Source organism: Zootoca vivipara, chromosome 10, assembly GCF_963506605.1.
Source record: "Zootoca vivipara chromosome 10, rZooViv1.1, whole genome shotgun sequence".
NCBI classification, from domain to species: Eukaryota; Metazoa; Chordata; class Lepidosauria; order Squamata; family Lacertidae; genus Zootoca; species Zootoca vivipara.
In genome coordinates, this window is record NC_083285.1 from 2,300,100 (window position 1) to 2,327,486 (window position 27,387).

At 41.3% G+C, this 27,387-nt stretch overlaps 1 protein-coding gene across 6 annotated transcripts in view; it reads left to right on the forward strand.

Moving 5' to 3' along the window:
- The first annotated feature begins 386 nt into the window (after positions 1–386).
- The window catches only part of UPF2 (UPF2 regulator of nonsense mediated mRNA decay), a 49,455-nt gene continuing 22,454 nt past the window's right edge, over positions 387–27,387 (forward strand). For 2 of the 6 annotated variants that reach the window (XM_035127571.2, XM_060279492.1), the window contains exons 1-12: positions 388–511; positions 7,755–8,131; positions 9,261–10,040; positions 15,487–15,647; positions 15,940–16,137; positions 16,532–16,681; positions 18,515–18,577; positions 21,290–21,393; positions 22,055–22,140; positions 22,807–22,915; positions 25,776–25,889; positions 26,254–26,370. In XM_035127571.2, coding sequence (XP_034983462.1) covers positions 7,773–8,131; positions 9,261–10,040; positions 15,487–15,647; positions 15,940–16,137; positions 16,532–16,681; positions 18,515–18,577; positions 21,290–21,393; positions 22,055–22,140; positions 22,807–22,915; positions 25,776–25,889; positions 26,254–26,370 — 2,241 coding nt within the window. In that variant the 5' untranslated portion in view covers positions 388–511; positions 7,755–7,772. Of the gene's footprint in view, positions 512–655; positions 1,239–7,754; positions 8,132–9,260; positions 10,041–15,486; positions 15,648–15,939; positions 16,138–16,531; positions 16,682–18,514; positions 18,578–21,289; positions 21,394–22,054; positions 22,141–22,806; positions 22,916–25,775; positions 25,890–26,253; positions 26,371–27,387 lie in introns of those variants that run through there. The other 4 variants (XM_035127570.2, XM_035127572.2, XM_060279493.1 and 1 more) reach the window with 4 other exon arrangements.

The following is a 27,387-nucleotide window of genomic DNA, read 5'->3' on the forward strand; positions in this document are numbered from 1 at the left end:
CGCCTTGCACCGCCTCGATTTCAAAAGCTTCGGCGTTGGGCGGAAGAGGCGCTCTTAGCTCCACCCCCTCCTCCTCCTCCCCCGCCCGCGGGCACTTCCGCCTTCCCCTGGTAACCAAAGCACGGGGTTGCCCTGCTCTCCCCACTCCGTCCGAAGGACCCCGCCAGCCAGAGCTGCCCTACGCGATGCCTGGCAAGCGTCCGCCCCTGTCTTCAGCAGCCCGTCCCGGGAAGGGACCGCGTCCGCCGGTAGGTGAACCGTCAAACCCATCTTTCCATCACCTTTCGCCCTGGACCGAAAGGCGGGTGGCGGCGGGGTTGCTTCCGAGCAGGCGACGCCGATGGCAGCCTTGGGGAGGCGGGGTCCTCGTTTGCGTGGGGGGGGGGGAGAAGAAGAAGAGACTGGCGGAGCTGGAGCTGCAGAAGCTGGAACCGATGTTTACAGCGGGCCGAGGTAACCGCCCCTTCAGCTTCCATAGTCGGGGGAGACGGAGAGGACGGCGGTGCCCCAGGTGGGCGGGGGAGGGGCTGCTCCGTCGGGGGGAGGGGCGTCGAGATGAGGAGCCCGGAGCGGGACTCGGGGCGGCGCGGGGACGGGGCAGCCTGAGGACGGAGTCGTCCGCGGGGTGGGAGTGGGGGAGGAGGAGGAGGCCTCTGCCCGCGCTCCTTGGGCACGGAGAGGTCGTTGGGAGGGAAGACGGCGCTTCGGGCTTCTCGCGGCGGCCTCTTCATCTGCGCGTGCGGGGGGGGGGGCGTCCCCCGCTGCCTGAAAGTGACAGGAGGGCGGCTCTCTTGAGTCGGTTTAAAAGAGGTCTTTTTTTAAATTAATAGTAATAGCAATAATAATAATAATAATAATAATAATAGTAAAATGTATTAAAACTTTTCCATAATACAATAAGATAAAAGAAGATATTATCTGAATAAAAACGAAAACGGAGAGAAAAGGAAATGCAGAGGCCTCTCAGAGGCAGCCCTTGTCTCACACAGAAAGTGGTGGACCCTCCCAGCTCTCACCTGGGAGCTCCTTAGAGCGGGGACGGGGCAGGAGGAACGTTATTGCCTTGTTTACTGGAAAGGAAAGGCCGACCTTTCGATACTGGGGAGGTTGCCCATGTCTACAGACAGCCTGGCTGGTTCAGTCCTTTGCCACTTCCATTGCCAGTAGCCCTGCCCTTGTGGAAGGTGAGCGGACAAAGATGCTCCCAGTGGTTGTGATGCTTCCCATGGTGTGAAGTGGTGAGTGACAAATGCTCATCTGGTGGGGCAGAAATTTTGCACTTTTCCAAAGTTCAGTCTTCACTTCTTCAGTTCTTGCTTATTCCTATGAGGTAGGCTTGTCTAAAGCTGTCTAAAGCTTGGTCTACTACTACTACTACTACTATTACAAAATTGTTCTCAATACGGTAATCCGCTCTATTCCTTGCTGTTCTGAAATAATTCTCAGTATGGCAAGCTGCTCTCTTCCTTGCTGTTTTGCCCATGGGCTCTCCCTTCACTTTCTCTTTCCAATAGTTTTAGATAGTTAACTCAAACATGTACAGTATCGGGAACACCTAGTGCCATTCCTTCTGTGAAGTGTTTTCTGAAGCAATTCATTGTGATTTAGGATTAATAGTGTCCACAATTCATAGCACTTTAGGATTGTTTTAAATTTAGATTTTACTTACAAGCATGGCTCAACTCTGCTTTGTTTTGCTTTTAGTTCTCCACAAAGCAGCAGTTCTGGGCATGTGCACTGACTGAACACAGTAGGACTTAAAACATTGTTTAAATATACATAATATCAGGCTGCTGTAGTTTGCTGATGTGTGATAGGGGATTAAATAATAATAATTTATTATTTGTACCCTGACCATCCGGCCGGATCTCCCCAGCTGCTCTGGGCGGCTTCCAGCAAAAATTAAAATAAAATAAAATGTCACAGATTAAAAACTTCCCTAAACAGGGCTGCCTTCAGATGTTTTCTAAATGTCAGGTAGTTTTTTATCTCTTTGACCTCTGAAGGGAGGGCATTCCACAGGGTGGGTGCCACTACCGAGAAGGCCGTCTGCCTGGTTCCCTGTAGCTTTGCTTCTTGCAGTGAGGGAACCGCCAGAAGGCCCTCGGTGCTGGACCTCAGTGTCTGGGCAGAATGATGGGGGTGGAACAATCTCTGCCAATTGTTTCAATAAGTTAAGTGATGAAGATAATGCAACTAGAATGTGCATGTAGACTTTCTTGCCTACTGTGACATGCGGTAAGCAACAGTGCAGTGTTTGAGAGAGGTTGGGAAAGTTAATGACACATTGCTTATTCTCAGAAAGCAAAATAAAAGAATTCCTTCCAGAAGCACCTCAAGAGACCAACTAAGTTTGTCATTGGTATGAGCTTTAAGGTGCTACTGGAAGGAATTATTTTATTTTGTTTTGACTACAGCAGACCAACACGGCTACCTACCTGTATCTCAAAAAGCACATACTTGTATTTAGAATGCTTTAACATGGCTTACTAGGAACCCTGCAGGATTACTGCTGTTGCGTCTTATGTACTTTATACCCTAGTGACAGTGTCTAAGTACACAGCATTATGACCTGAAAGAAGAACTTTCATAGGCTGTAAGGGATCTAAAGAGCATAGAGTCTGAACACTTGCCCCTAAGACAGGAAGCTCCTTATACATATCTTGGGTTAGTGTTTTTTTAAACCACTTTGGTCAAATATTGAAAACAATTTGTTAGAATTCTTACAGAATTCTTACCTGTGCTTACTACAGCCCCTACCATTACCTGGGTGTTATAAGGGAATTAACAAATGAAATTAACAAATGTAATCAGTTGTTAAAGTTATTGATGTTATGCAAATATGTTCATACTTATACCCCTAAACCACAGTAAATAGTGCAGCTGTTCAACTTTTTGAAAAGGCATCAAACAAACAAAACATGTAGTAACAAGATAAAATTCAGTTTTAAACTGCTGAGTAGAGAGCAGGATGTCCCTCCCTGCTCTTGAATGAAATTGCATATTGGGGAGTAATGGCCCATGTTTCCTGCAGCTCCACATACCTTTTGTCTATCTTGTATCAGAGGATGTGAAAATGCAATTTAAAAGGTAGGACCTCCACTTACACTTGTTAGTGGCTTGACAGGATATTTGACCATAGTCAAATAAAAGGCAATCAATAGACCAACACCAGCCTGTCCACACCCATGCAGATTAATCCATCTCATCCATATTACTGTGCTACAAGCAGAGAGCAGAGGCATGCTTACATTTTTATAGAAAGGAAGGATAGAAATGCTGAAAATATATGTATATCTGAGGAGTCTATGAGGTTTAAGGAATTACTGGGTAAAATAATGTTCATGGCTCAGTTTAGTGAGCCAGGCTGTATATTTTAGGGAAAGACATGCATTCATTCTGCTCCCCCCCTTACAGTAGGGGCAAGATATTGAGGAAGAAATTTTGAAAGCTCTTACAAAAAAGTCTTCTGTGTTTTAAAAAAATCCAGGAATCTAAAAAAAAAACTTTAGATGTAGTGTTTCTGAGCTGTTTGAATAATGAAATTTGACAGTACATAACGCTGATGGAATGTTTCAGAGGTTGTTGTCAGTTGATCTTTAGCTAGCACAACTCAACTTCTGCTCTGTTTTCATTGTCTTCCTTCCTTGCATGCAAGCAAATAGTACACATTTCTTTGCCAGACTATGGAAAATCACTCTGTGTGTGTGTGCTGTGGGAAAGAGCTTCATAGTAATTAGCCATTAGATTCTTTTTATCCATCAGACTTCCTTTAGTTTGATTGTGTTCCAATATTACTCAAGTACAGGCAGCACCTGAAATTTGTCCACAAAATAAATGAATATGCATTGCTTTGAGGACAATTGCTGTTGTGCTGTAACTTAAAATACTGCACTGTAATTAAGTGGTTTCAGAATTTTTTTAAGTGCTGTTGGTTTTAACCTGGTAATTCTTTAATCGCAAAACAAGCTTTGAACAGAAGTTATGTTACAGTTCATTTCTTTTCTAGATTTTCATATGCTTTCATTTGTGAACTTCAATTTATCACCTAGTGATTGGCTTTTCTGGGAACTTGAAGTTTTGTTTGTAAAACTTTCTATCAGAATCTCCATAAGGGGTGGCTTATTGATATAAAATGGACCAGATCAGGCCTGCACAACTATTTCAAGTGACGTGTGCACATAAATATGCATGCTTCCTAGTGATAGTCACCTGAAAATAATTAATTACAAATTTGATTTTAGATCAGATTAATATTGTAACCATTCCAGTTCTTAAATTTTGGGCTATTACTATCTTCATTCATCATGTTGCTAATTATTTTTATGAAGCAATCCATTTTAAAAGTTGAAAACGTTCGATAGAGAAATAAAATAGTGGAACTCTTTTGGACAACATTTCAACCCATATCACTGCCTAGGACTAGGTATAGAAAGCTTGGTAGTCAAAGAGTAAAGTATGAAGGGGGAGGAAGCATTTACCAGTAGAGGTCATGAAATGGTATTTGTTTTTGAATAGATGGCTGTGAATGCACCTTTAAGTATAGTGCTTTTCTTTTGCACTAATAATACATCAGTTTCAGGGTAAATATACAAGGACTATTGTTTCCTGCTTTGTATCTGGTTTGGGAAGACATGGGTCTTGAGCTGAGTAAAGAGCCCTGGGTGCAAAAGAAACAGCCAAGGTGAGCAGAAGTAGTTAGTTCTACTCCAAAGTTATTTGTATACACTGTCTAACAGCAGTAGAGTACTACTTCTGCTTCTTCGGTGTTAAATTACAACTGATCAAGTGTTATAAATGCTGTAGGAGTGTTAATGTTGGATTGGTTGGAAGATGTTCAGTAGTAGATCCATCAAGGAAGTACTGTAGTGCCAATGCTTAAAAGCAACTGTTGTGGCAATTCTCACTGTTTTTCAGGTGTGCTTAAGAGTAGGCAGAGATTTGGAATGTAACTAATAGAGTGCAAAACTGACTGTAATACTTGCTTTTATCAAACAATTATTAGGTGGTAAATATCCTATTTGTTGTTTAGCAGTAACAATTAGCTGATGTAGTCTTGGTTTTTTTCTTCTAGATTTTAATGGTGAATATACGTTTTAATGTGTGTGCTGTAAGAATTCAGAGCTTAGTTTTGAAGGCACTTCAGTGTGCATTTTACTGGAATGTTGTGGTTTTAACCTATCTAATAGTGAATTGCTCATTTTAAAGAATCTTAAAGAGCTAGTATTTGTAGGACTGGAATAAGAAAGTTCTATCAAAAATATCCCTCCTCTGTAACTGTATCCCTCCTCCCAACAAAGGAGATGGTGCACCAGTCGAATGCGTTTACTTAAACTTCCTTAATTGTTTGCAGGTTTTGTTCTTTAATTGCATCAGTGTGCAGCTTTGAATTAGAGGATTCAATACACTACTGTAAAGGTGTACATAATACTCAAATGTGCATGATGATTTGTTTAACTCGGAGAAGCTTTTCAGGTCCATACAATGAGTTTGTAAGTTCCATAGCTTATTTGCTTGAAAGGAATTATGTGTATTTTCATGAACATGCTAGAAAATAAGTTATAGTTGTGTGTAAAGTTGTCAGCCCTTGAACAATAGATCACTGTTGGCCTACTATGAGTATATTATCCCGAATTTCCTTCTCTAATGATAAACCACTTATAAGCAGATGTTTTGAAAACGTTTTCAAGCAAGCACCTTTTTTGCTTATTTTATAACTGCTGGTATGCCATTGTAGTTCCTTTTAGTTACAGGTAGGTAACCGTGTTGGTCTGCCGTGGTTGAAACAAAATAAAAAAATTCCTTCCAGTAGCACCTTAGAGACCAACTAAGTTTGTCATCGGTATCTGAAGAAGTGTGCATGCACACTTCTTCAGATACCTATGACAAACTTAGTTGGTCTCTAAGGTGCTACTGGAAGTAGTTCCTTTTGTTAAGCTGCTGTGACGTTAGTCCTCTGATTGTGACACTTGGTTTAAAAAAAGGCAATCCAGTGTATATTATTGAGAGGAATTAATTCTTACAGGCAACGGGGCTTCCAATGGACACAGTACTGTATCTTCATTTCAAGGTCTGCCCTTTGCCAGCAAGTAGAAAACTTCCTCTAGGTCATGGGTGTCAAACACAAGGCCCGGGGGCCAAATCCGGCCCGCCAGACCTCGTCATGTGGCCCGCCGAGCGCCCCAGCCAGCGGGACCCAGCAGTGGGACCTTGCTGCTGAAGCGCCGCACCAACAAAGCGCTGACAAACAGCTGGGGCCGGGGAAATGCTTTTTGCCCCTGGGTCCCTTCGCGCTCTTTTCTGGCGCTGAATCAAGGCGGCGACCCCCCACTTCCCTTTCTTTCTTCCTCTCTCTCTCGTTCTTATTCTTTCTTTCCCTCTACTTCCTTCCTTCTTTCTCCCTTTCCGTCTTCTCTCCCTCTTTCTTTTTCTTTCCTTCTTTATTCTCTTCCTTATTTACTACTCTTCTTTCTCTCCCCTCTTTCCTTCCTTCCTTCCTCTCTCCCTCCCACTCCCTCTTTTCTTTCTTTCTTTCTTTCTTTCTTTCTTTCTTTCTTTCTTTCTTTCCTTCCTTCCTTCCTTCCTTCCTTCCTTCCTTCCTTCCTTCCTTCCTTCCTTCCTTCCTTCCTCTCTCCCTCCCACTCCCTCTTTTCTTCCTTCCTCCCTCCCTCCCCTCCCCCTCCCTCTCCCTCTCCTCAGAAACATAGGATGCTGCTTTATACTTCTGGCCCTTAAACCCTGGAACCAGGAGAGCAGCTCCAGTGAGTCAACCTCAGCTAGTCCCTTTGGTGAAGGGTGGTGGCTCACTGGCAGAACATCTGTCCTGCATGCAGAAGGACCCCAGCATCTCTAGGTACCAGTAGCTCTGCAAAGGTCCTGCATGAAACCCTAGCGAGCCTCCACCACCCAGTGCAGTTACCAAAAATCATTTTTCAATAAATTGTACAATAATTGTACATTTGAATATCTACTTGCCATTATTCTGACTATGTTTCTGCTTTCAGAGCTAGTTATTACTTACATTATTACAAAAAAACAGTAATAATTGAATGCAGTGACAATAATTTATGATAATAAAGAGTGGATACATAGTCCTACAGATACAACCGGCCCTTTGAGGGTGACCAAACTGCTTATGCGGCCCCCGATTAATTTGAGTTTGACACCCCTGCTCTAGGTCATAGTGCTGTATTTTTTTACTTTACCACCACAAGCCGGTGATGACAAACGGGAAGTCAAAACTCAAGATGCCACCATATGTAAGGGAAGGAAGATAATTTATTACAGGAGTTTGTTTCTGGTGCTAGCTCGATGTTCTGCCCTCAGCTGTTCATGGTTTTTCTGTTGTGTCAGAGGCGCCAAAACCCTGAGCTAAGTTGAGATGACTGCTTTAGACAGCAGATTGAGGGTTTAAACTGAGAAAGGGAAGGACTCAATTGTGCAGCTTTTCATTTCAGTGGGATTTGTGTAGGAGAATTTTCTGTAGATTGTACCACATGTTCATTAGTGAGAAGAAGGATACCATTTGGATTTTCTTTATCAGTTATCAAAATGTCTTGTTATGTACTGTGTGCTGAAGGAAGGAAGGCATTTGTGCATTTAGCAGTACTTATCACCTTCCACTAATAATCAAGCCAGTTTGACAGCACATAGCTCTGGAAAAAAGTATCCATCTGTAGTTTAGAAACAACATTTTGAGGCCTTGATTAATAACTTGTGAATGCAATGACAATGTGTTGTTAATAATCTTTCAGATCTGCCTGGGTAACATAATGCCAGCAGAGCATAAGAAGTCAGCCAGCATGGAAGAAAAAGAAACATCATTAAGTAATAAAGATAAGGAGTTCAATGAGAGGCGGTCAGGTAGCAGCCGGGACAAACCCAAAGAGGATGTCAGGCTTGGCATGAAGAGAGAAATGTTAAAACCACCTGAAGATAAAAAGAAAAAACTGGAGGAGGAGAAACGGAAAAAAGAAGACAAGGAGCGGAAGAAAAAAGACGATGAGAAGATAAAATCTGAAGAAGAGCAGAAGAAGAAAGAGGAGGAAGAAAAGCAAAAACTTGAAGAGGAGAGAAAAAAGCAGGAAGAAGAAGTAAAGCGGCAACAAGAAGAGGCAGCTGCCCAGCTGAAGTAAGACTTTATTATTTATTTGTTGCTAGTGCCTGCCGGTAGGTTTTCAGACTATATAAGAGAGGGTGCTGGGACACAGATGGGGAAGCACGGGGAGCTAAGGGCTGGGTGGGTTGAATAGCTCCTTGGAAATTGCAAGGGAAGTTGCTCCATCTGAAAGAAGAGCTGCCTTTTTCCCTTGTGCAAAAGAAATGCTTGCTACTAGGTTGTTGGGCTGTGGAAGTACAATACAATTAGACAAGCCCCACTTCAAAATCTTAAGAAATACTGATGCCCAGGAACCCAATATAACTAGTTCTGTGCACCCAAGGTAGCTCTCTTTGTGTTCCTCAAACAACAGATCTATTTTTCCACATCATAAGCCACTCTTGGAGCTTAGTAGACTTTGCTAAGTGGTAGGTTTGCTGGTCAAAATATCTGAGTATTTGTGAAAAATTTCTGACTGACAAGCTACTTCATTTTCAAAGGGTTGCTGGTTAGAAGCATCACTTCATTATAACAATAATGTCATTTTAAAATGTTGCAGTTCAGAGATAAGGAAAAATTAAAGCAAGATTACTTGTTTAATGAATTTTGCAATTCATTAGGAAATTCATTTATCTGGACTTTTCTGCTTTAAAATTAGTGCTGTCACCAGACTGAATAAATTTGTTGATTACTCAGACTAGTTCTGATTTAAATTTGCATATATTGAAAGCATTTTAATAACAAAAAACATACTCTTAGACAGCGAATGTATATGTTGCAGCTGGCACCATCTTAGTGAAACAGTCCCTTGTGAGAGTGAAAGAGGAAAGCATTTTCTAAGATGGCGCCTGGTGCCAAGTTCTTGGGTGAAATCCAGTGCTGCATCCACTTGACCAACAGGAGTTCACCCTCTTCGTCTCTCCCCTGCAACTGTCCAAGTCCCCCCAAATCTCCTCTAGAGGGCCCCCTAAACTTCCAGAGCAGATTTTGGGAGGGCGGGTTGGAAAGGAAGGTGAAGTCTGTTCTGCTGCCAGAAAGACGTCATTTATTGCAACCTTTAAATTAAAAAGATGTTCTGTTAATTAGGCTTGCCTTTTTAGTCTATTACAATGTTTAAAATTTCAGCCCTACTTAAACACAATATTCTTCATATTCTGTTTAGAGAGAAAGAAGAAGCCCATCAGCTCCACCAAGAAGCTTGGGAGCGCCACCAAGCAAGAAAGGAACTCCGAAGTAAAAACCAGAATGCATCAGACAGCCGCCCTGAAGAGAACTTCTTTAGCAGGCTGGATTCAAGTCTCAAGAAGAACACTGCCTTTGTTAAGAAGTTAAAAACTATCACAGAACAGCAGAGAGACTCCTTGTCCCATGACTTTAATGGCCTCAATTTAAGCAAGTACATTGCGGAGGCTGTTGCTTCTATAGTGGAAGCAAAATTGAAAATATCAGATGTGAATTGCGCTGTGCACTTGTGTTCTCTGTTCCATCAACGTTATGCTGATTTTGCTCCATCACTACTTCAAGTCTGGAAGAAACATTTTGAAGCCAGGAAAGAAGAGAAGACATCCAACATTACTAAACTAAGAACAGACTTGCGGTTTATTGCAGAATTGACAATAGTTGGGATTTTCACTGATAAGGAAGGCTTGTCTTTAATCTATGAACAACTAAAAAACATTATTAATGCTGATCGCGAATCCCACACCCATGTCTCAGTGGTTATTAGCTTTTGTCGGCACTGTGGAGATGACATTGCCGGTTTGGTACCAAGGAAGGTTAAAAGTGCATCAGATAAATTTAACTTGAGTTTTCCTCCCAGTGAAATCATTAGCCCAGAAAAACAACAGCCTTTCCAAAATCTGCTGAAAGAATACTTTACATCTTTGACCAAACATCTGAAAAGGGACCACAGGGAACTGCAAAATATTGAAAGACAAAACAGGTAATATTTTAAATGCTCTTAAATGAATTGACAGGTTTCTAATACTTGCTAGAGTTTCAAAATGGAACCCCCCCCCCCAAGAGACGACAAAGTATGATTTCATGCTTTGAGGTTTGAATGGGGGAAATGCACTAACATTTCAATCCTACATGTCAGAAACAAGTCCCAGCGAGTTCAGTGGGCTTACTCCCAGATAAACATTAGGAAGAACTTCCTGACAGTAAGAGCTGTTCAGCAGTGGAATTTGCTACCAAGGAGTGTGGTGGAGTCTCCTTCTTTGGAGGTCTTTAAGCAGAGGCTTGACAGGCATATGTCAAGAATGCTTTGATGGTGTTTCCTGCTTGGCAGGGGGTTGGACTGGATGGCCCTTGTGGTCTCTTCCAACTCTATGATTCTATGAAATTCTCAGTGGACCCGCTGAACTTAATGTGCCCAAAGTCATGTCTGTTAATTTAAATGGGTCTTCTCTGAGTATGATGTTGGATACAACCCTTAGTCTTATAACCGTCTTGTAGGTTTATCAGTGTCTTCTGGCTCTGATTTGGAATTATTCACATTGTAATTTAGGAATGTGCTAGCCTTTTTTTTAAAGCCCTAGCAGCTTCTGTTTTTCCATGTGGATGCACTCTAGTTTACAATATTAAGTATTTTACAGCCTCCTAAATCTCATTGTGCCCGCTTTCCCTTAGTAAACTTTTGGTATACCATAAAATATGGTTAATGGGGGTGGAGGAACAACAGCTGCATTCTAAACTGGACCTTCATACAAAACATGGATTCTAGGGAGGTGTACATTAAAATCAAACAATACAATCATTAATCTTTTTAAAATGTAAAATCAAAACATAGAGGTGGTAATTTGTCATGGATGCATTACTTGTGATTTCTGCATTGCAAGAAGTTGGACTAGATGACCCTCAGGGTCCCTTCCAGTACTACTATTCTATGTGTCTATAACAAAATATTATTCATACTCAAGAGTAGATATGTTAAAATCGTTGGACTTTTGGTGGGTGGATCTACACTGAGTATGATGTAGTTAGATATCGTCCTGCATTCCTTAAGAATTGTTTGCAGATTTGTATAGAAGAGAAGTGGATGGGCTAAGTGTGGGATAGGGCCACATAAATTTAGGGAAATGGGGGAATGAGAAAGGGAAGGGAAGTTATGTGTAACCAGAGAAGCAAGATACAATATCACATAAATATGTTTAATTCTGCAGGAATAGTAAATCCATTCCAACACCTGTGTTTCCTGACTTGCCCCACCTTGACTATTTTCTTATCTTCCTCTTGTGCATTACATTTAATGAATAAAATTGAGTTTTAAAATTCCTGACTTTGAAGGTGTTACTTTAAGAATACAGTTTCCCCATTGGCATGAAAGAACCTCTTCCTCACCCCTCAGATGATACATCCAGTTTGTAATTTTGTGGATAGCATTGGGTGTATTGCCAGCATAGGTCTTAATCAAAATATTGAGGTGCACCTGCAAACTCTGGACTCATTGCACAGAAAGAACTTGCTCTTCTGCAACATGTCTTCTGAATGAGCAGTTCTGTGTTGGTATCTGTCTGTCTCGGGAGACAATGAAGCAGTACGCCTTTGGGGGTGAAGTCAAGCTGTTGAAAAGTTGTGGCGCCTGCTGTGGCTGTAGAGACTGTTATGGTAGAGACATGCTCATCTGCAGCTGGGGCAGATGAAAGCATCCAGTTGTGCTCTTGCAGGTGCACCATAGTGTTTCTCCTCTCTGTGCTCCTCCCAAAGGTAATTTCTCCTTTAGTCACTACTATGGATACACGACTTGTCTGCCTGTCTCCAGGCACTGTGGTTGTCTGCAAGGGATTCCCACATGGCAGGGTTGGTGTTGCCAATCTTCACGTTACGTTTGCAGACATCTTTGTAACACAGAGTTGGTCTGCCAACGGGTCTGGTGCTTGAAACCAGCTCCCTGCAGAGCACATCCTTGGGCATCCAAGCCAGTGTAGATGTCCCTGAGACAGGAGTGTGAACACGCTGAGAATGTTGCTTGGGAGAGCACATCTTTGTTTGGAATTTTGTCCTGCCATGTGATACCCCAAATCCTCCTGATGCAGCACATGTGGAAGGCGTTACGGTGTTGCTCCTGACAGTTGCGAGTTGCCCACGACTCACTTCTAGAAATCAATGTGTTCAGCACGCAAGCCTGGTAGACCTTCATCTTAGTACTGGACGTTAGCATCACATTCTTCCATACTGTTTTGGAGAGGGAAGCCATTGTCATAGCTGCCTTGCCAATACGCTTGTTCAGCTCAGCATTGATTGAGAGATTGCTGGTTATGGTGGCTGACCATAAGGCCTTTGTCAGGTCTCTGAAGGCAATGTACAAGGGGTGCTTCTGCTCTTGGCATTTCTGCTACAGGTGGTGCAGTGAGAAAATGACATCTACTGTTGACCTCTGAGCTCTAAAGTTACATTGTGACTAGGGCTAGACCCTCCAGCAAGTGACTGTAATATGTTGCGAACTACATGGGCGAAGGCTTTCTGCATGGTACTCAGCAGAGATCTCCCACAGTAGTTGTTGCTTTTGTCCTTATAGAGCATCACAATGCTGGAGTCACACATGCCTTGTGGAATGGATCCTTGCTCCCATCACTGCAAGAGGAGGCTGTGGAGGTTTGTAATGAGGAAAGTATTTACGTTGGCTTTCAACACTTCTGTTGGGGTTCCATCCTGTCCTGGGGCTTTATCACATGCCTGAGAGTTGATGGCATCCTATAACTCGTCAAGGGAGAGAGGAACATCCAGCTCTTCCAAGACAGGCAGAATCTGGATACTCGTAATTGCTGTGCCAGAGCCCATGTTTTCCTACGAGTACTATTCTTGATAGTGTTCTGCCCATTGCTTCATCTGCTTGCTGTGGTCTGTGATGATATCTTCTGACAAGGTTTTCAGCGGTGCAGCTTTCTTGATTGTTGGTCCAAAGCCTTTCTTCATGCTTTTGTACATTTTGTGAATGTTCCAGTGTCAGCAGCGAGTTGGATGCTCTGGCACAGCTTTAGCCAGTAGTCATTGGCACATCATCTAGCAATCCGCTGGGCATCACTCATTGCCTTTCTCACTGTAGGGGAGCATGCTTGTAGTTCAGGAGAGCCTCACACTTTGCAGCAATAATAGGTTCCATGTCCTTTATGCTGGCCTCATACAAGTCAAGGGTCTGTTGCTCTCTTTTGCCAAGGAAGACCTAGCTGTGCTGTAAGTTCCTCACTGTAGTGGTTCCACCTTGCTTTGACACTATCTCTGTGGCAGTTGAGTAGATCTTGTTCAACAGAATCAGAGAAGCGACACAAAGTTCAGGTATGACTGTTCTAGCAGTGTTGATTTGAGGGCCACATTTAATGCTTTGTAATATAGGCCTTCTTTGGCTGGAGATGGATCTTGCTCACTACCAGGGACTGATCCATGTTGCAATTGGCACTGTGGCAGCTCCGTGTGACATGGAGTGTGTGACACTGGTTGCCTGGTGACAATAAAGTCCAGTTGGTGCCAATGGCCTAACCTTGGATGTCCAGGACACTAGGTGTTTTGCCTTGGTAGTGAAGAACATGTTTGTGATGCAGAGGCTGTGATATGAGCACAGCTCAAGCAGCCTTTGTCTATTCTCCTTCATGCTGCCAATACCAAAGTAGCCTATGCAGTTGTTACATCTTTCCCATGGCATTTAAATATCCCAGCAGGAATAGGTGTTCACAATCTGGGACTCTCCTGACAGCCTCCTGGTCTAGTTCCTCATAGAACTGGTCTTTGGTTTGTAAGGCTAAGGAGTAACTTCCTACACAAATTTGGAGTGGAGTCCCTAAGGCGGTTGGATGGTGTCCTGTCTGCCTCCTTCCAATAACTCCTGCAGCCAAGCTGGTGCCAGACATATTGCTCTGCTTTTTTCCTGGACCACATCTGCAAGGCCAAGGTGTGGGGTGGGCAGCCCAGGACCTCCATACACACTGCCCTGGCTTGCGCCCCAGAGAGGTCACTTCGGTGCTGCACAGAGAAACAAAATGTGAGGTGGCAGTCATGAGTTATAAGATCAACCTGATTAGCGTATGGTACAAGCGCTACTGGTTGTTCCCGTTGGTGGGAGGGGAAAGATCATTATGTCAAGAGATTTCTGCATTTGTGATAACTCATTTGTGAGAAAGGCTTCAGGAGTAAACCCCAAGGAAAAATCAGTACCTGCTGCCTTGTGGGACATCTTCAGGAGAAGAAAAGGCAGTTCTGTGAAGCGGAGTTATTTGTTAGTGAGTGTGGTGCTACTGTGTGACTAAAATATGCTTGGAAGCAAGTGTTTACAGAGCAATTGCTTTCTGGAGCATAGTGCTTTGAGATGCCAACTGAGATACTGTGTTAGCAGCTTTTTCATCCTAGCTGCATGCCACTGAATGTGTACAGGGTCACTTGTCCCATTATTGAAATTTATATTTCACCCTTCAGGGTTCTAGCTATGCTTGCTTAACTTTTAAGTACAATCATTGTTTTAGCCAAAATATGGGGTATAATTTGAAAATAAAATCGAATCTATACTTATAAGTAGTAATAGCTATGAGAAAGTGAAGAATGCGAATTTATTTTATTTCAAAGGTATTGATAATTATTTTCGGAGCAGCTTACAAATAGGTTGCTGCTGAAAACGTATGGCTTCAAAGAAAACATTTTTTGCTCTTACTGATCATATCTTTTTCTTTAAAGATTGCAAAGCAGCTTTATCCTCCCTTTTTATGGGCTCAGTAATCTATATATATATAAATGGTGAAGGTGCATGTGTGTTATTCCCCACTTTTCTCCCACAAGCACTTACCCAATCGTCCTGAAATTTGGCCACAACCTCAGAGTCATATGTGAGCAGGTAATCATGCACTTACACTGACCAGCTGACACACCGAACACAGGTAAAAAACTGGATTTGTGTTCAAAAAAATTGTGCCCTCCTTTGGACATTCCACGAACAACGGACAAACATACTCCCACAATCCTTCACGCCCCGGAGACCATGCCTCCAACAGAGAGCAAACTGCCCCGAGACCAAGCCGCTCCTCAGGGAACCAAGCCTGCCTCGGAGATCGCACATCGGAGACCAGGCCACTCCCCAGGGACCCGCACCTGCCCAGGAGATCATGGGTTACCGGGAAGAGGGAGTTGGGGGATTCACAGGGATAAGCCGACGGGCGGGGGACAAACAGAATAGATCATGCATCAGGACAGGGTGGGGGCAATCACAGGGATTAGCCACAGCAACGCGTGGCAGGGCCAGCTAGTATGATTTTAATAGTCAAATATTTGCTGATGTTGAATATTCTTAGTGCATTTTAACTCTGGATTATTCTAAGAAGAATTAAAAGCTAGAGTTACAATACTGTAGTTTGTTCATACTTGGAATCTTCATTGCTCTCTTTTTTCTTGGTTTATATTTCTAGGCGTATTTTGCACTCTAAAGGAGAGTTGAGTGAAGATCGGCATAAGCAGTATGAAGAATTTGCTATGTCCTATCAAAAGCTGTTGGCAAATTCCCAGTCTTTAGCTGATCTCCTGGATGAAAATATGCCTGATCTCCCACAGGATAAACCAGTGCCTGAAGGTATGGGATTTCCTAGTTCAGAAGGCAAACTTTTTAGTTCTGATGGAAACACAAAAGCATATTAATAGCTATTCTCCCCCCCTCCTTCCGGCACACTTTTTTAAAAGAATTAAAACAAAGCAAAGTGAGAAACTTCTTGCGCTTGTTTTGTTGCTTTCCTCCTAGTATTGCTTCTTGGTGTGTCTGTTTTTTGCACTAATTTCATCCCAGTTTATATTAAAAGGAATTATGTGTCAAATTTATACAGATACTGAAATCTGTAATACATAACCTTCTGCTTTTTATATTCCAGAACACGGGCCTGGCATTGACATTTTTACCCCTGGCAAACCTGGTGAATATGATTTGGAGGGGGGCATCTGGGAGGATGAAGATGCTCGAAACTTCTATGAGAACCTAATTGATTTAAAAGCATTTGTGCCAGCTATTTTGTTCAAGGATAATGAAAAATGTTCCCAGATTAAGGACTCTGGTAAAGATGATTCTAGAGGTACATTTATTTTTTTGCAACATTGTTTTAGAAGTTGTGGTAGAGAGGGTAGCAGGATTTTATCCTGATCCGTGTATATGCTAGCTCTGCAGCACAAGTGTATCTTCTTAACAAATTGCACTTTGCTATTATGCTACCCATGCCTACTGAAAAATCACATGAACACTTAATTTTCTTGGAGGAGTAAGAACAGTGCTTAAAACTTATGAAAAACGAAGCTGTTCTAAGAGGCAGTTACCTAGTTCACAACATTTTGTGCTAAATGTCAGTGATTAAAGAGACGCTCACTCTTTGTGTTATATTTTCTTCAGAAACTGTAAACTATGAACATGGAGGGTCAAAGGGCCAGGTAAAAATGGGGGAAATTATGTACATCTTACTGTTTTTAAAATAGAGTTAAAAGAAACTAAGGAAAACAAAGATGTGTCTGGTACTGATGATCTGGAGTTGGACCTGGAGAATCTGGACATTAATGACGATGCTCTTGAATTAGACTGTGGTGATGAAGCAGAAGATCTCACAAAAAAGCTGCTTGATGAACAAGGTAAAAATAATATGGAGAGGTATATTTTTGTCTTTATTAGTTTTCCTAAATTGAATTTATTACCAAGCCAATCTATAGCAATGCATATAATTTTTTTCATGGTATTGACAAAACTGTGGATATGCTACTTCATTTTGGAAGCATTTGCAATTATGCACAATAGTCCTTTCATCCACTCTGTTACATGACCTCTTTTTAGTGTTTCCATGACCAAAGATGCTTCTGTGCCTCAGCCAGGGAATTGCTTTCAGTGAACTAATCTTCGTTACTACTAGGGCATGCTGTCAGTAATACTTCTTCCCTGTAATTTGATATCATTGCCTGTGAGCAGAAAAATTGCTCCTTGGCAAGGGTTCATTAATAATGCCAAGGTAGCATGTTCTGCTTCCTTACACAACCCAGCGGTGGCATACCCAGATGTGATAAACAGCTGTTGAAACTGGTGCAGGATATTTTCTATATTATTGAATTGATGTGAGATTTTCTACTGAGGAGCATGGGAAATTTTGTTTCTAAACACAGTGAGGTAATGATTACTCAGCTGTTCAAAATAATATATCTTCCTGACGTAGAAAGCAATGAGATTTTGTTTGATCTCATCAAAGTGTTACCACATTTTCCCATTAGGATAGCCATTTGCATGGCTTTTTATCAACATCCAGTTAGCATGTGGCAGTAAACCAAACATGGCTAAGCATGGGCGTACAAGTGTGCAGGTACTCAAAGCAGAAATCCTGGCCACTTTACTCCTCCCCTGCTTCTCCTGCTGCTGCCATGCTATCTGTCACTCCAGACAAACCACAATATGCAGCCAAGGTTTCTTTTTGGATTACCAGTCTTTCTTGGTTTGTGTAAAGTGAAACAAGCCTCAAGCCTGGGTTCAGATGTACCATTAAGCCAAGCCATGGCTTAGCTTCAGGTAACAGCAGCAGAAGGACCAGGGGAGGAATAAAGTGTCTGGGATTTCTGCTGTGCTTCTATGTCCATGCTTAGCCATGGTTTGGGTCAGTGCTACTTGTGAATCAGGCCACTATAAATCTTACTATAGAGAAAGCCTTTTTGGATTATGTGAATTCCAATTCCAGTTTTGCTGTCCAAAGTTGTTTTCCTGAAATAGTTCTCTGCTAGCTATAGCCTCATTTTCCAGGGTAAATGGCAATTCTTGAGGAACTTAGTCATGTTTGGAGGATAGTATTCACAAACTTGCTGCCTAGCCTTGCACAAGTCATGTTCTCTCAACTTTAGTTCTTGTGTGTATGGAATATGAATTATATAGTGACCTACCTTACAAGGCTGTTAAGATGAATGAGATTGGTTGTGAAGCACTTTGTGTGGTTAAAAGTATAATGATATCTGTGTATGAGTGAGAGAAAGCAGATGAGGGACAGGGAGAGGACAATAATTCAATTCCGTTCATTGAATTCTCTCCCAAATTGTAAACTGATACTAAAAGTCTACAAAATTGTGTGGATATTTGACCTGCTGATAATATGGTGGTGGTTGTCTTTAAACAAGAAGCAACCCATTGCTTTGAACACTTCTCAGTCTGGTTTAAGATTCAAATTTTAGGATATTCACCTCAGCACAGTTTGTTTTTCACATAGTTTATTGGTGGTAGTGAGAGTAGAATATTAATATGTTTTGTACCCCAAGGCACTTTAAATAAAAACCCTGATTGCATACTATTAATATGGAAAGTAACATGAACTTGGGGAGGGAACATCTACATAAAGGAAGAGGAAATTATTATTTTTCATAATAAAGATTTGCTTCTGTGTCATGTTTTGTTATGGGTGTGTTTAAATTTTTTTGTTCTATTTTTAATACGATTAGGCAAGAAACAGGGAGCAGATAGCACCGGAGCTGAAAATAGTGACGGAAAGCAAGCTGCACGAAGTGAGTTTATAGGTGGTACCTAAGGAGAAGAAGCCGCACCAAGCAGATAAGCTTATAGGGGGTAGGGAGCAGATAGAAGTTCTAGGCAGAGTGACTCATGCCAAATTTTCTGTAACTAGAGCATAGCTGTCATGTTTTCCCTTTTCTCGTGAGGAAGCCTATTCAGCATACGGGAATTTCCCTTAAAAAAAGGGAGAACTTGACAGCTATGAACTAAAGCCGTTTTAGATAAGTGCTGTGTCAAGCTTCTATATGGGAGCAAAACAAAATATTTAAAATGGTTTTAAAAAATGGTTCAGACCCTACTGATAATCAAATTAACTTAGGAGAGAACTTGAAATACTAATTCCTGTAGGTAGCCAATGATGACTTTGTGTTCTGGCTGCCACTTTGAATGCATTCCTTTTGGAAAGCACGTAGAAGTTAATGTAAAAAGCTTAAGTGGAAACAGAAGGAAATTTTTCAGTGAGGGCTGAGACAAACCTCACCCAAATGTAAATTGTGTTTTTGGTCACATAAAAGGTAAACTTTTTAGACTCACCACATTTATCAGAAATGAAAACCTTGCTTTTTCAATGACTGCTTATGAATCTGAGTTCAGAAACCCAACCAGGGTCACTAAAAATTTAGAGAGAGTAAAGTTTTTCTTCTAAGACAATGAAATACCATATTTCACCGCATACTGGTTGCCACCGCATAATAGTTGCACCACCCTTTTTCGGACTCTGAAAATGGTCCCAGAGCATTCCCCGCACAATAGTTGTAGGGTAACATCTAAAGCTCCACTAGGCCTCAAGCCCCTTCCTTTCCTTCTCCAGCCGCCCTCATACCTCACCATCTCAGCCATGAGTTCCCAGGGGGAGCGGAGCAGGCGGGAATGTTTCCCCATTCTCCTGCTGCTGCCTTTTTATCGCTGAGGGGAGATGGCGGCGGCCCCCAGCAGGCCTGGCCACAGGTGCTGCCGTCACCCCTCATTTGCTGCTCCTACGGCATTCCTTATGAAACTTCCTGTCCAAATTTGAATGGCTGTTCCACTCTTGCAATGCAAAGTATAGAGTGGTTTTGTTCACCGTACAGATTCTGATAGATGAGCAATGCTGCTGCATCTCAGTAGGCTGGACAAGAGAACATATGCACAAGGGAGGCTTCATTTTTACAGAAAGGTACACTAATGTCTGTCCGTTTTCTCTCCCCATGGTTCCAACAACAACAGTGACTTTGTCTCTGACTCTCCCTCACTCTCCCTGCACTGCTGGCCCGGCTCCTCAGATCCACCTGCTGTTGTCCCCACTTTATTCCTTGCATAATAGTTGCACTTTAGTATTTCCCCATGTAATAGTCGCACCCCCCTTTTTGAAAGGAAAAATCAGCATCAAAAATGTGACCATTACGCGCCGAAATACGGTATCAGCAATGGTTCAGATAACATGTGAGGGTAATCTGGTTTTTAAAATGGCTAATTTAGTTTATTATCAAAAACATTTTAAAAATATTGCAACCATTGTTCATAGTTGTGCAGAGTGCCTTTGAAGTTTAATACGATGCTGGCAGCAAGACCTCTCCCCTCCCCTGAGTCAAGACAGGACTGGGGAAGGCAGGTTGGGTGACGACATATTTTGCCTGTCTATTAAAGCAAACCAAAATTTGTGGGTCCCTCCGCATCACATAAAGTTTGGAGGGGCAACTCTTTGTTTCAGTGTCTGCCTTAAAGCTCCTAAATGCTTTTTTAAAAATGTGGCCTAATTGCTGAAATAGTTCCACACATTAGTTAATTTTCCATCTTCCTTACCTGTGAGACCTATTTGCAGTCCAATCCATAGTGTATATAGTCTGACTAGGCTGCATTAGTTTTCATAACAGTAAGAGAAGTGTTGTGGATGAGCATGTAAGATTTGTCTGTATTAGATAGTATTTAGGTAAAAGGAACCAAGTTTCATTAAAAAATACATGCACAATCTGGAAGTGAGAGAATTGACTGTGGCTTAAACCTACTGAGAGTACAAATCGTTGCTCTAGGAAAGGAGACTGATTTCTGAATTCTCTGTAATCCTTTGCTATTGGAAAGTATAATATGAAACAAGAGACTGGGCGCCACATAGAAAGCCTAGGCAGGCAACCCCTGCTGTAGAGGGTTGGTAATTGGGTTCATAGAAGGATCTTTCCCTTGGTGTTTAAAAGGCCACTTTCAATTTCAAACCTGAAACCAGAAACTGGTGGTGATATCAAAGCTTCCCAGGATTGGAACTCTGAGGAATCCACAAACCTAGATGCAAATGGGACCTTGGCTCCCAAAAACGTCTATGTTGTCATTCTCAGTTCTACTAGGAGAGGACAAATCCAGATCTCTTTGGTCTTCATAGGTTAGTTCTTTATTTCTTGCCTACTCGTCCCTCTTGCATGTGTCCTTCTTTGCTGTTGCTAATGAAAGTAGCACTGAACTTTGCTGTCTCTTTTATGTGCATTTCAAATCTACATTTCTTCATTTCTATTTCATCTTTCCCTTCAAAGATGTTACTAGGGAATGGCCTATAGGGATTGACCATTTTTCTTATGTTTATTTCCTCATTGAAAAAAGTGTGATTCACTTCCCTAAGGTGAGTGATTATATAGCACTTGCAAGCATACTTGAACAATTAATGTATCAGTACTACAGTGTGTGAGAGCTTTTGGTTTCTCTCGTTTGTTTATTTTTTATTTTTTAAAAATGGCTAGAACAAGAAGATGAAGAAGCCAGTACCGGGTCACATCTGAAACTTATAGTAGATGCTTTTCTTCAGCAGCTCCCAAACTGTGTAAATAGAGACCTAATAGACAAGGTACAGTAAACTTGTAGTGTTTCTTCTTTATATCCATAAGTTGGTTATTGGATGTTGATATAATCTGTTAGATAGTTTTACTGTTGTATGCCACTCTTACACCCACTGTTAATATGGTAAGATTCAAATATACAGTATAGCAGGAATTTGGTGACTGTTGGCAGTAACAATCCCAAATAAATTTTGTAAAAAATGTCCTAAAATTTGAGAGAGATTGGTGAACACTGCTAGAAATATACTTCAGTTTGTCAACATTTCTTGCTTGGACATATACCAGTGAATTGTGTACCAATTACCTCAGGTGCTCATAAATTGACCTGGATATTTGTCAACAGTTACATTTCTAATGTACAGAGCAGACACATTCTGACGTGGCTGTGGCTTTATGGGTAAATAAATGTGTATATAGACTATTCAAAAGCAATATTCTATCCTCCCAAGTGAACTGTGATTGACTTAACTTAATTAAAAAATGGTTGGACCACCAGGAGTCAAAGGGAATGACATAACAGATGTAATCTTGCCCAGGGACTGCCAGTTGGCCTTCTTTAGGATGAAAGAAACTATTGTTCCCCATGTGTCGAAGAGTATGTGACACTCTTTCTTTTCACCTTTTAAACAATCTGTGTATTGTCAGATTTAAGTACCTTTGTTCTTGCAGGCAGCAATGGATTTTTGCATGAACATGAATACAAAAGCAAATAGGCGGAAGTTGGTTCGTGCTCTCTTCATAGTTCCTCGTCAAAGGTAAGTGTTAATGTAAATGTCATATTAATGGTCATGGCAGAGATACCTAAAGTAACGGGGACACCAAACAATGGTTTAAGCTAAAATGACCTCCCAAAGCAACAGGAGCATGGTAAACAAAAACATGTAGATGCCTAATTAGTTCCAAAAAAAAAATGTCATCTCTAATGCAAACAGATGCCACTGTTTAGTCATTAATTAATCCTAGCAAGAATAAAAGGCTTTCAAACATCATCTTCCAACAGGTAACTGGATTAAATATTGACACATTTCATCCCTCATGAGAGTTTCATACCCCACCCTAGTATTTAGACAAATTTGGATTTTATGAAGTTAAATAGGCAGTGTTTGTGGACTCTATGAAGTTAAATAGGCAGTGGACTCTAGAAATGGCATTTCAGTAGTGGCATTTGAATGTTTACAGAACAGGTGAGCAGATTCCATTCATTTCTTCTCCACCTTCATGTATGTAGTTCTGTATAGTCAAAGAAATATGATCAACATCTACTTACCTGTAGGAAAAAAAGAGATATTCCTTCCAAGAAGGTAGCTGAATGTACATGTATAAATATATCAGAAGTACATTTACGAAACAGAACAGTTAGAACTGTAATATTGTTCTTTATAAAATAATGCTATATTGCATGTGTAACCTTTTGTTTGCAGGCTGGATTTGCTACCCTTTTATGCACGGCTGGTTGGCACATTACATCCTTGTATGTCTGATGTAGCAGAGGATCTCTGTTCCATGCTAAAAGGTGACTTCAGATTCCATGTAAGTTTATATTTGTTTTGCATCTCACAGATACATTCATTTAGGAAATGTTTTAAAATACACAATGTGAAAAGTTAAAAGTAATCATGCTGACATGCTGTCATAATGGAATATGATGATGCTGTTTTTATCGAGTAAGACTCAGTTTGTGAGAGTAAGTTTTCAATGTATTACTCAATAAACTGATGTCTGACCAGCAATATGTATATTTTTGAACAGACATTAATAGTTGTATCTAACAAGAGAATGGGTTTTGTTATAGATGTTAATCTTCAGAATATCCTAAGACCAGGTGTCTTTTGTTACCATTTTACCAGCTTCATCTGTTTCACCAGCTACGCCTCACCACTGTAGTCCATGCATTGGTAACCTTAAGGTTAGGTTACTGTAATGCTCTTTATGTAGGGCTGCCTTTGGGTCTGGTTCTGAAGCTCCAGCTGGTAGAGAATGCTTCAGCCAGATTTCTGATGGGAGCTTTGAGAACATGCGACACAGTTCTTAAAACAGCTGCACTGGCTGCTGGTCTGTTACCAAGCCCAATTCAAAGTTCTTATACTGATTTACAAATCCCTGAACAACTTTGATCTAGGATACCCCAGGGACCACCTGAACCCATATACAAGCAACTCTCCCTTTGAGCGGGGTTTGCGTTCCAGGTCATTGCATGCCTGCTCTGCCCCCTTCCGGGGCTGAAATAACACACATGGTGGTGGTCGTGTGTCAATTGGACACATGCAAAATGATCACTGCCTGTATTCCAGCTTGATCACTGAGTTTAAGAGTCTCATGGTTTACTGACTGAGCTGTTGATTTGAGCTGCTTTAATTTATTTTTGCTTTTAATTTGTTTTTAACTTACTGCTATTTTATTATTTCGTTTCTTTGATTTGTTGTAAATCAATGTGATGCCGGTATATATGATACAGTGGTATATATTAGATATAGATTTCCATGAGGCAGTGTGGTCTCAGGAGCTCAGTGAAAATGCTACAGAGTTCTATGATGTGTGCACTGTATGCAGAAAATGCAACCTATCTGCTAGTTTAAATCTGGAAGTTTAAAATAGAAAAACCAGTTGCCTTTACAGCAGTTCATGTAACTGCAGTCCCCCACTTCCAGCAAAGAGCTTCATTGGACCACATCAACAAAGGAGATATGCAGCAGTTGCATTTTTAATCTGGAATATTCTCACGCATCCTCTCATGTGGTACCCCAAAAGTATGACACCTCAAACTGGTACTAAAAAAAGAGAGATTTTGTTGAACAATTAATTCTTAGAAAACGCCAAGGATGATATATTTGAACAATTTTATAAAATAAAAATGTTAATGAATAAAGGGACCCCTGACCATTAGGTCCAGTCATGACCAACTCTCGGGTTGCGACGCTCATCTCGCGTTATTGGCCGAGGGAGCCGGCGTACAGCTTCCAGGTCATGTGGCCAGCATGACAAAGCCACTTCTGGCGAACCAGAGCAGCACATGGAAACGCCGTTTACCTTCTCACTGTAGCAGTCCCTATTTATCTACTTGCACTTCGACGTGCTTTCGAGATGCTAGGTTGGCAGGAGCTGGGACCGAGCAACGGGAGCTCACCCGGTTGTGGGGATTTGAACTGCCGACCTTCTGATCACACAGCTCCACCTGAATACAGAATGCATACAGAATACTAAATCAAATCAATAAATGTCTCTGCTCTCGCATGGTTTTGTAATTGTGCGTTTTTGTATATCATAAAGCAGTCATTCTTCAAAAATACCCCCACCCCAAATAAACAGGTATGTAATAAAAACCTAATTTGGCCAGAGAGAGTCATATTTAATTTTTAATGATTCACCTGGCCACTTCACTATAAGTTAAGAACTAATTTAAGAAATTAAAAGTCTATAGGATGTTATTACTGTTATAAAGAGTACCAATATGATGATAACTCTACCGATTAAATCTGCAGTCCAATCTTATAAAGATATTTGTTGCATTAACTTTTAGTACTAATGTGACTATTGGCTGGGACTCAGAGTTTTGGCTTGTTACTTCTTTAAACAGCAATCTCCTGTGCCATATCTCAATTTGCATTTGAAAGTCCACTTGATTTCTACTTAGCATGGAGAGGGACTGTTAATGAAGCACAAGCCCAATACTCCTGGGGCGTGTGAGACTCACTGTATACTTCTTTGGATTCTGGCCACTGTGTTTCAATATCCCATCAATAAATTGCATTTAATATTGGTTATTTTATGGAATCTTTTACCTGTTCATGAACAAAGAAGCAGGACAATCTGGGCCTCGGCAGTCCTGGATGCATAGAATCTGGCACCAAGAGGGAAATCTTGAGAATATTTGGGAAGAATGGAGGAACATAATTCCATATTTCCTGATGCAAATATATCCACATATCATTTGTTTGCCTTTGTTGTGAATTTTGAACCCATGTTTTTATAACGTCCAAACATTATTTATAGGACCCCTTCTTTGATTGTAATTCAGTTAACTAATTGAAATCCTCCAGAAAAAGAACTGAATATTTTAGCTATATCCCTGAAAATATTATACTGTTTTTATTATTTGCATCCTAAATACGGTACATCCAGTGGCAATTTTTATACCAAGAAACACTGTTTTAATTTTTTAACTGCCTTAACTGCAGTAATAAAGCCAGATTTCAATTTAACAACTAAGGCTATTCTCATACCATTCTTCTGCTTCTCCTTGTACTGCACTACCCCACCCCCTTGTTACACTCTGGCGTGTGTGTATGCACACACACGAACAATCAAATAGACAGCTGCATATCTGTTGTAGGCAATAAAATATTAATTCGTTGCATACTAAAAGTAAATCTTCCTATATTCCTATGTTTAGGTGAGAAAGAAGGACCAGATCAACATTGAAACAAAGAATAAAACTGTGCGATTCATTGGCGAACTTACTAAGTTTAAAATGTTCTCCAAAAGTGACACTCTGCATTGCTTAAAGGTTGGTGCTCAAGTACTCTGAGGATCAGTTCACATCCCCTTTTTCTTTTATTTTCCTGGGATACTCAGAGGTTCTCTATACAAAGCTGTGTCTCAATATACTTTTTATAATGGCAGAGAGAATAATTGGGCGTGATCGACAGTGGGTGGGGTTGTATATTATCATTTAATGTACAGTACTGCATATTTTTAAGAATTGGAATTCCATCACTATAGATAAGATGGGATGAAGCTGTGTTACCACTTTAAGAATTTCACATTTTACTTTAGCCCCTAACAAGGTTTATTTTGATCCCACTCTGAATACTCTGATAAATTAATGTTTTTAGTATGTAAGGCATTCTAAATGTAATTTATTTCCACAGATGCTCTTGTCTGACTTCTCTCATCACCATATTGAAATGGCATGTACATTGTTGGAGACTTGTGGTAGATTCCTGTTCAGATCTCCAGAATCTCATTTGAGAACTAGTGTCCTTTTGGTAAGAATAAATTTTTTAAAGAGCTGTTTTTAAAACATAAGCATAACAGCCTGCTAGGTGAGGCCAATGGCCCATCTAGTCCAGTCTCCTTTTCTTACTAAGTGGGCTAAGCACATGCAGTCCCTGAGCACGAGAGCACTCTCCCTCCTGCAGCTTCCAGCAGCTGGTATCCAGAAGTATTGCTGCTTCTGAGCATAGCCATCGTAGCTAGTAGCCTTCCCTGTGAATTTGTCTAATCTGCATCCAGGTTTGTGGCCATCACTGCCTCCTGTGGGAGCGAGTTCTATAGTTAAGCCCTGTGCTGCGTGAATAAGCACTTTCTTTTAGCTGTTCTGAACCTTCCAACATTCAGCTTCATTGAATGCCCACAAATTCTAGTTTGTGAGAGGGAGAAAAATGTTTTCTCTCCATGCCATGCAAAAATTTATAAACTTTCATCATGTCACCTCTTATTCATCTTTTCTCTGAACTAAAAAGTCCCCAAACACTTCAACCTTTCCTCAAGTTGTTCTTTGACAACTCTTTCAAAGCCATAGTTACAATAAAATGTTCTAAGATATTATTCTAATGCTTACCAGGTGGTGGGCCAATTCCTGTGGCAGAAGAGACACTTCCATACCCAGTGTAACACATTTTATTTTATGCAGTCTGTCCTCGGGGGCAAAGTCACACAAATCACAAATCAGCTATTTCCTCCTACAAGTCGCTTCCTGGAACATCCACATATATTACAGGATAAGGCAGGCATCCCCAAACTGCGGCCCTCCAGATGTTTTGGCCTACAACTCCCATGATCCCTAGCTAACAGGACCAGTGGTCAGGGATGATGGGAATTGTAGTCCCAAACATCTGGAGGGCCGAAGTTTGGGGATGCCTGGGATAAGGGTTTGTGTAGGGGTCGCCAACCCATGAGCCACCCCCAAACCGAGCTGCTCGCTTGGCGAGTCCCCGTGTGTTGCGCTAAACAGGCATGGCACGGTGCAGGGACTCTCTTCTGTGGCTCTAGAAATCGCTTCT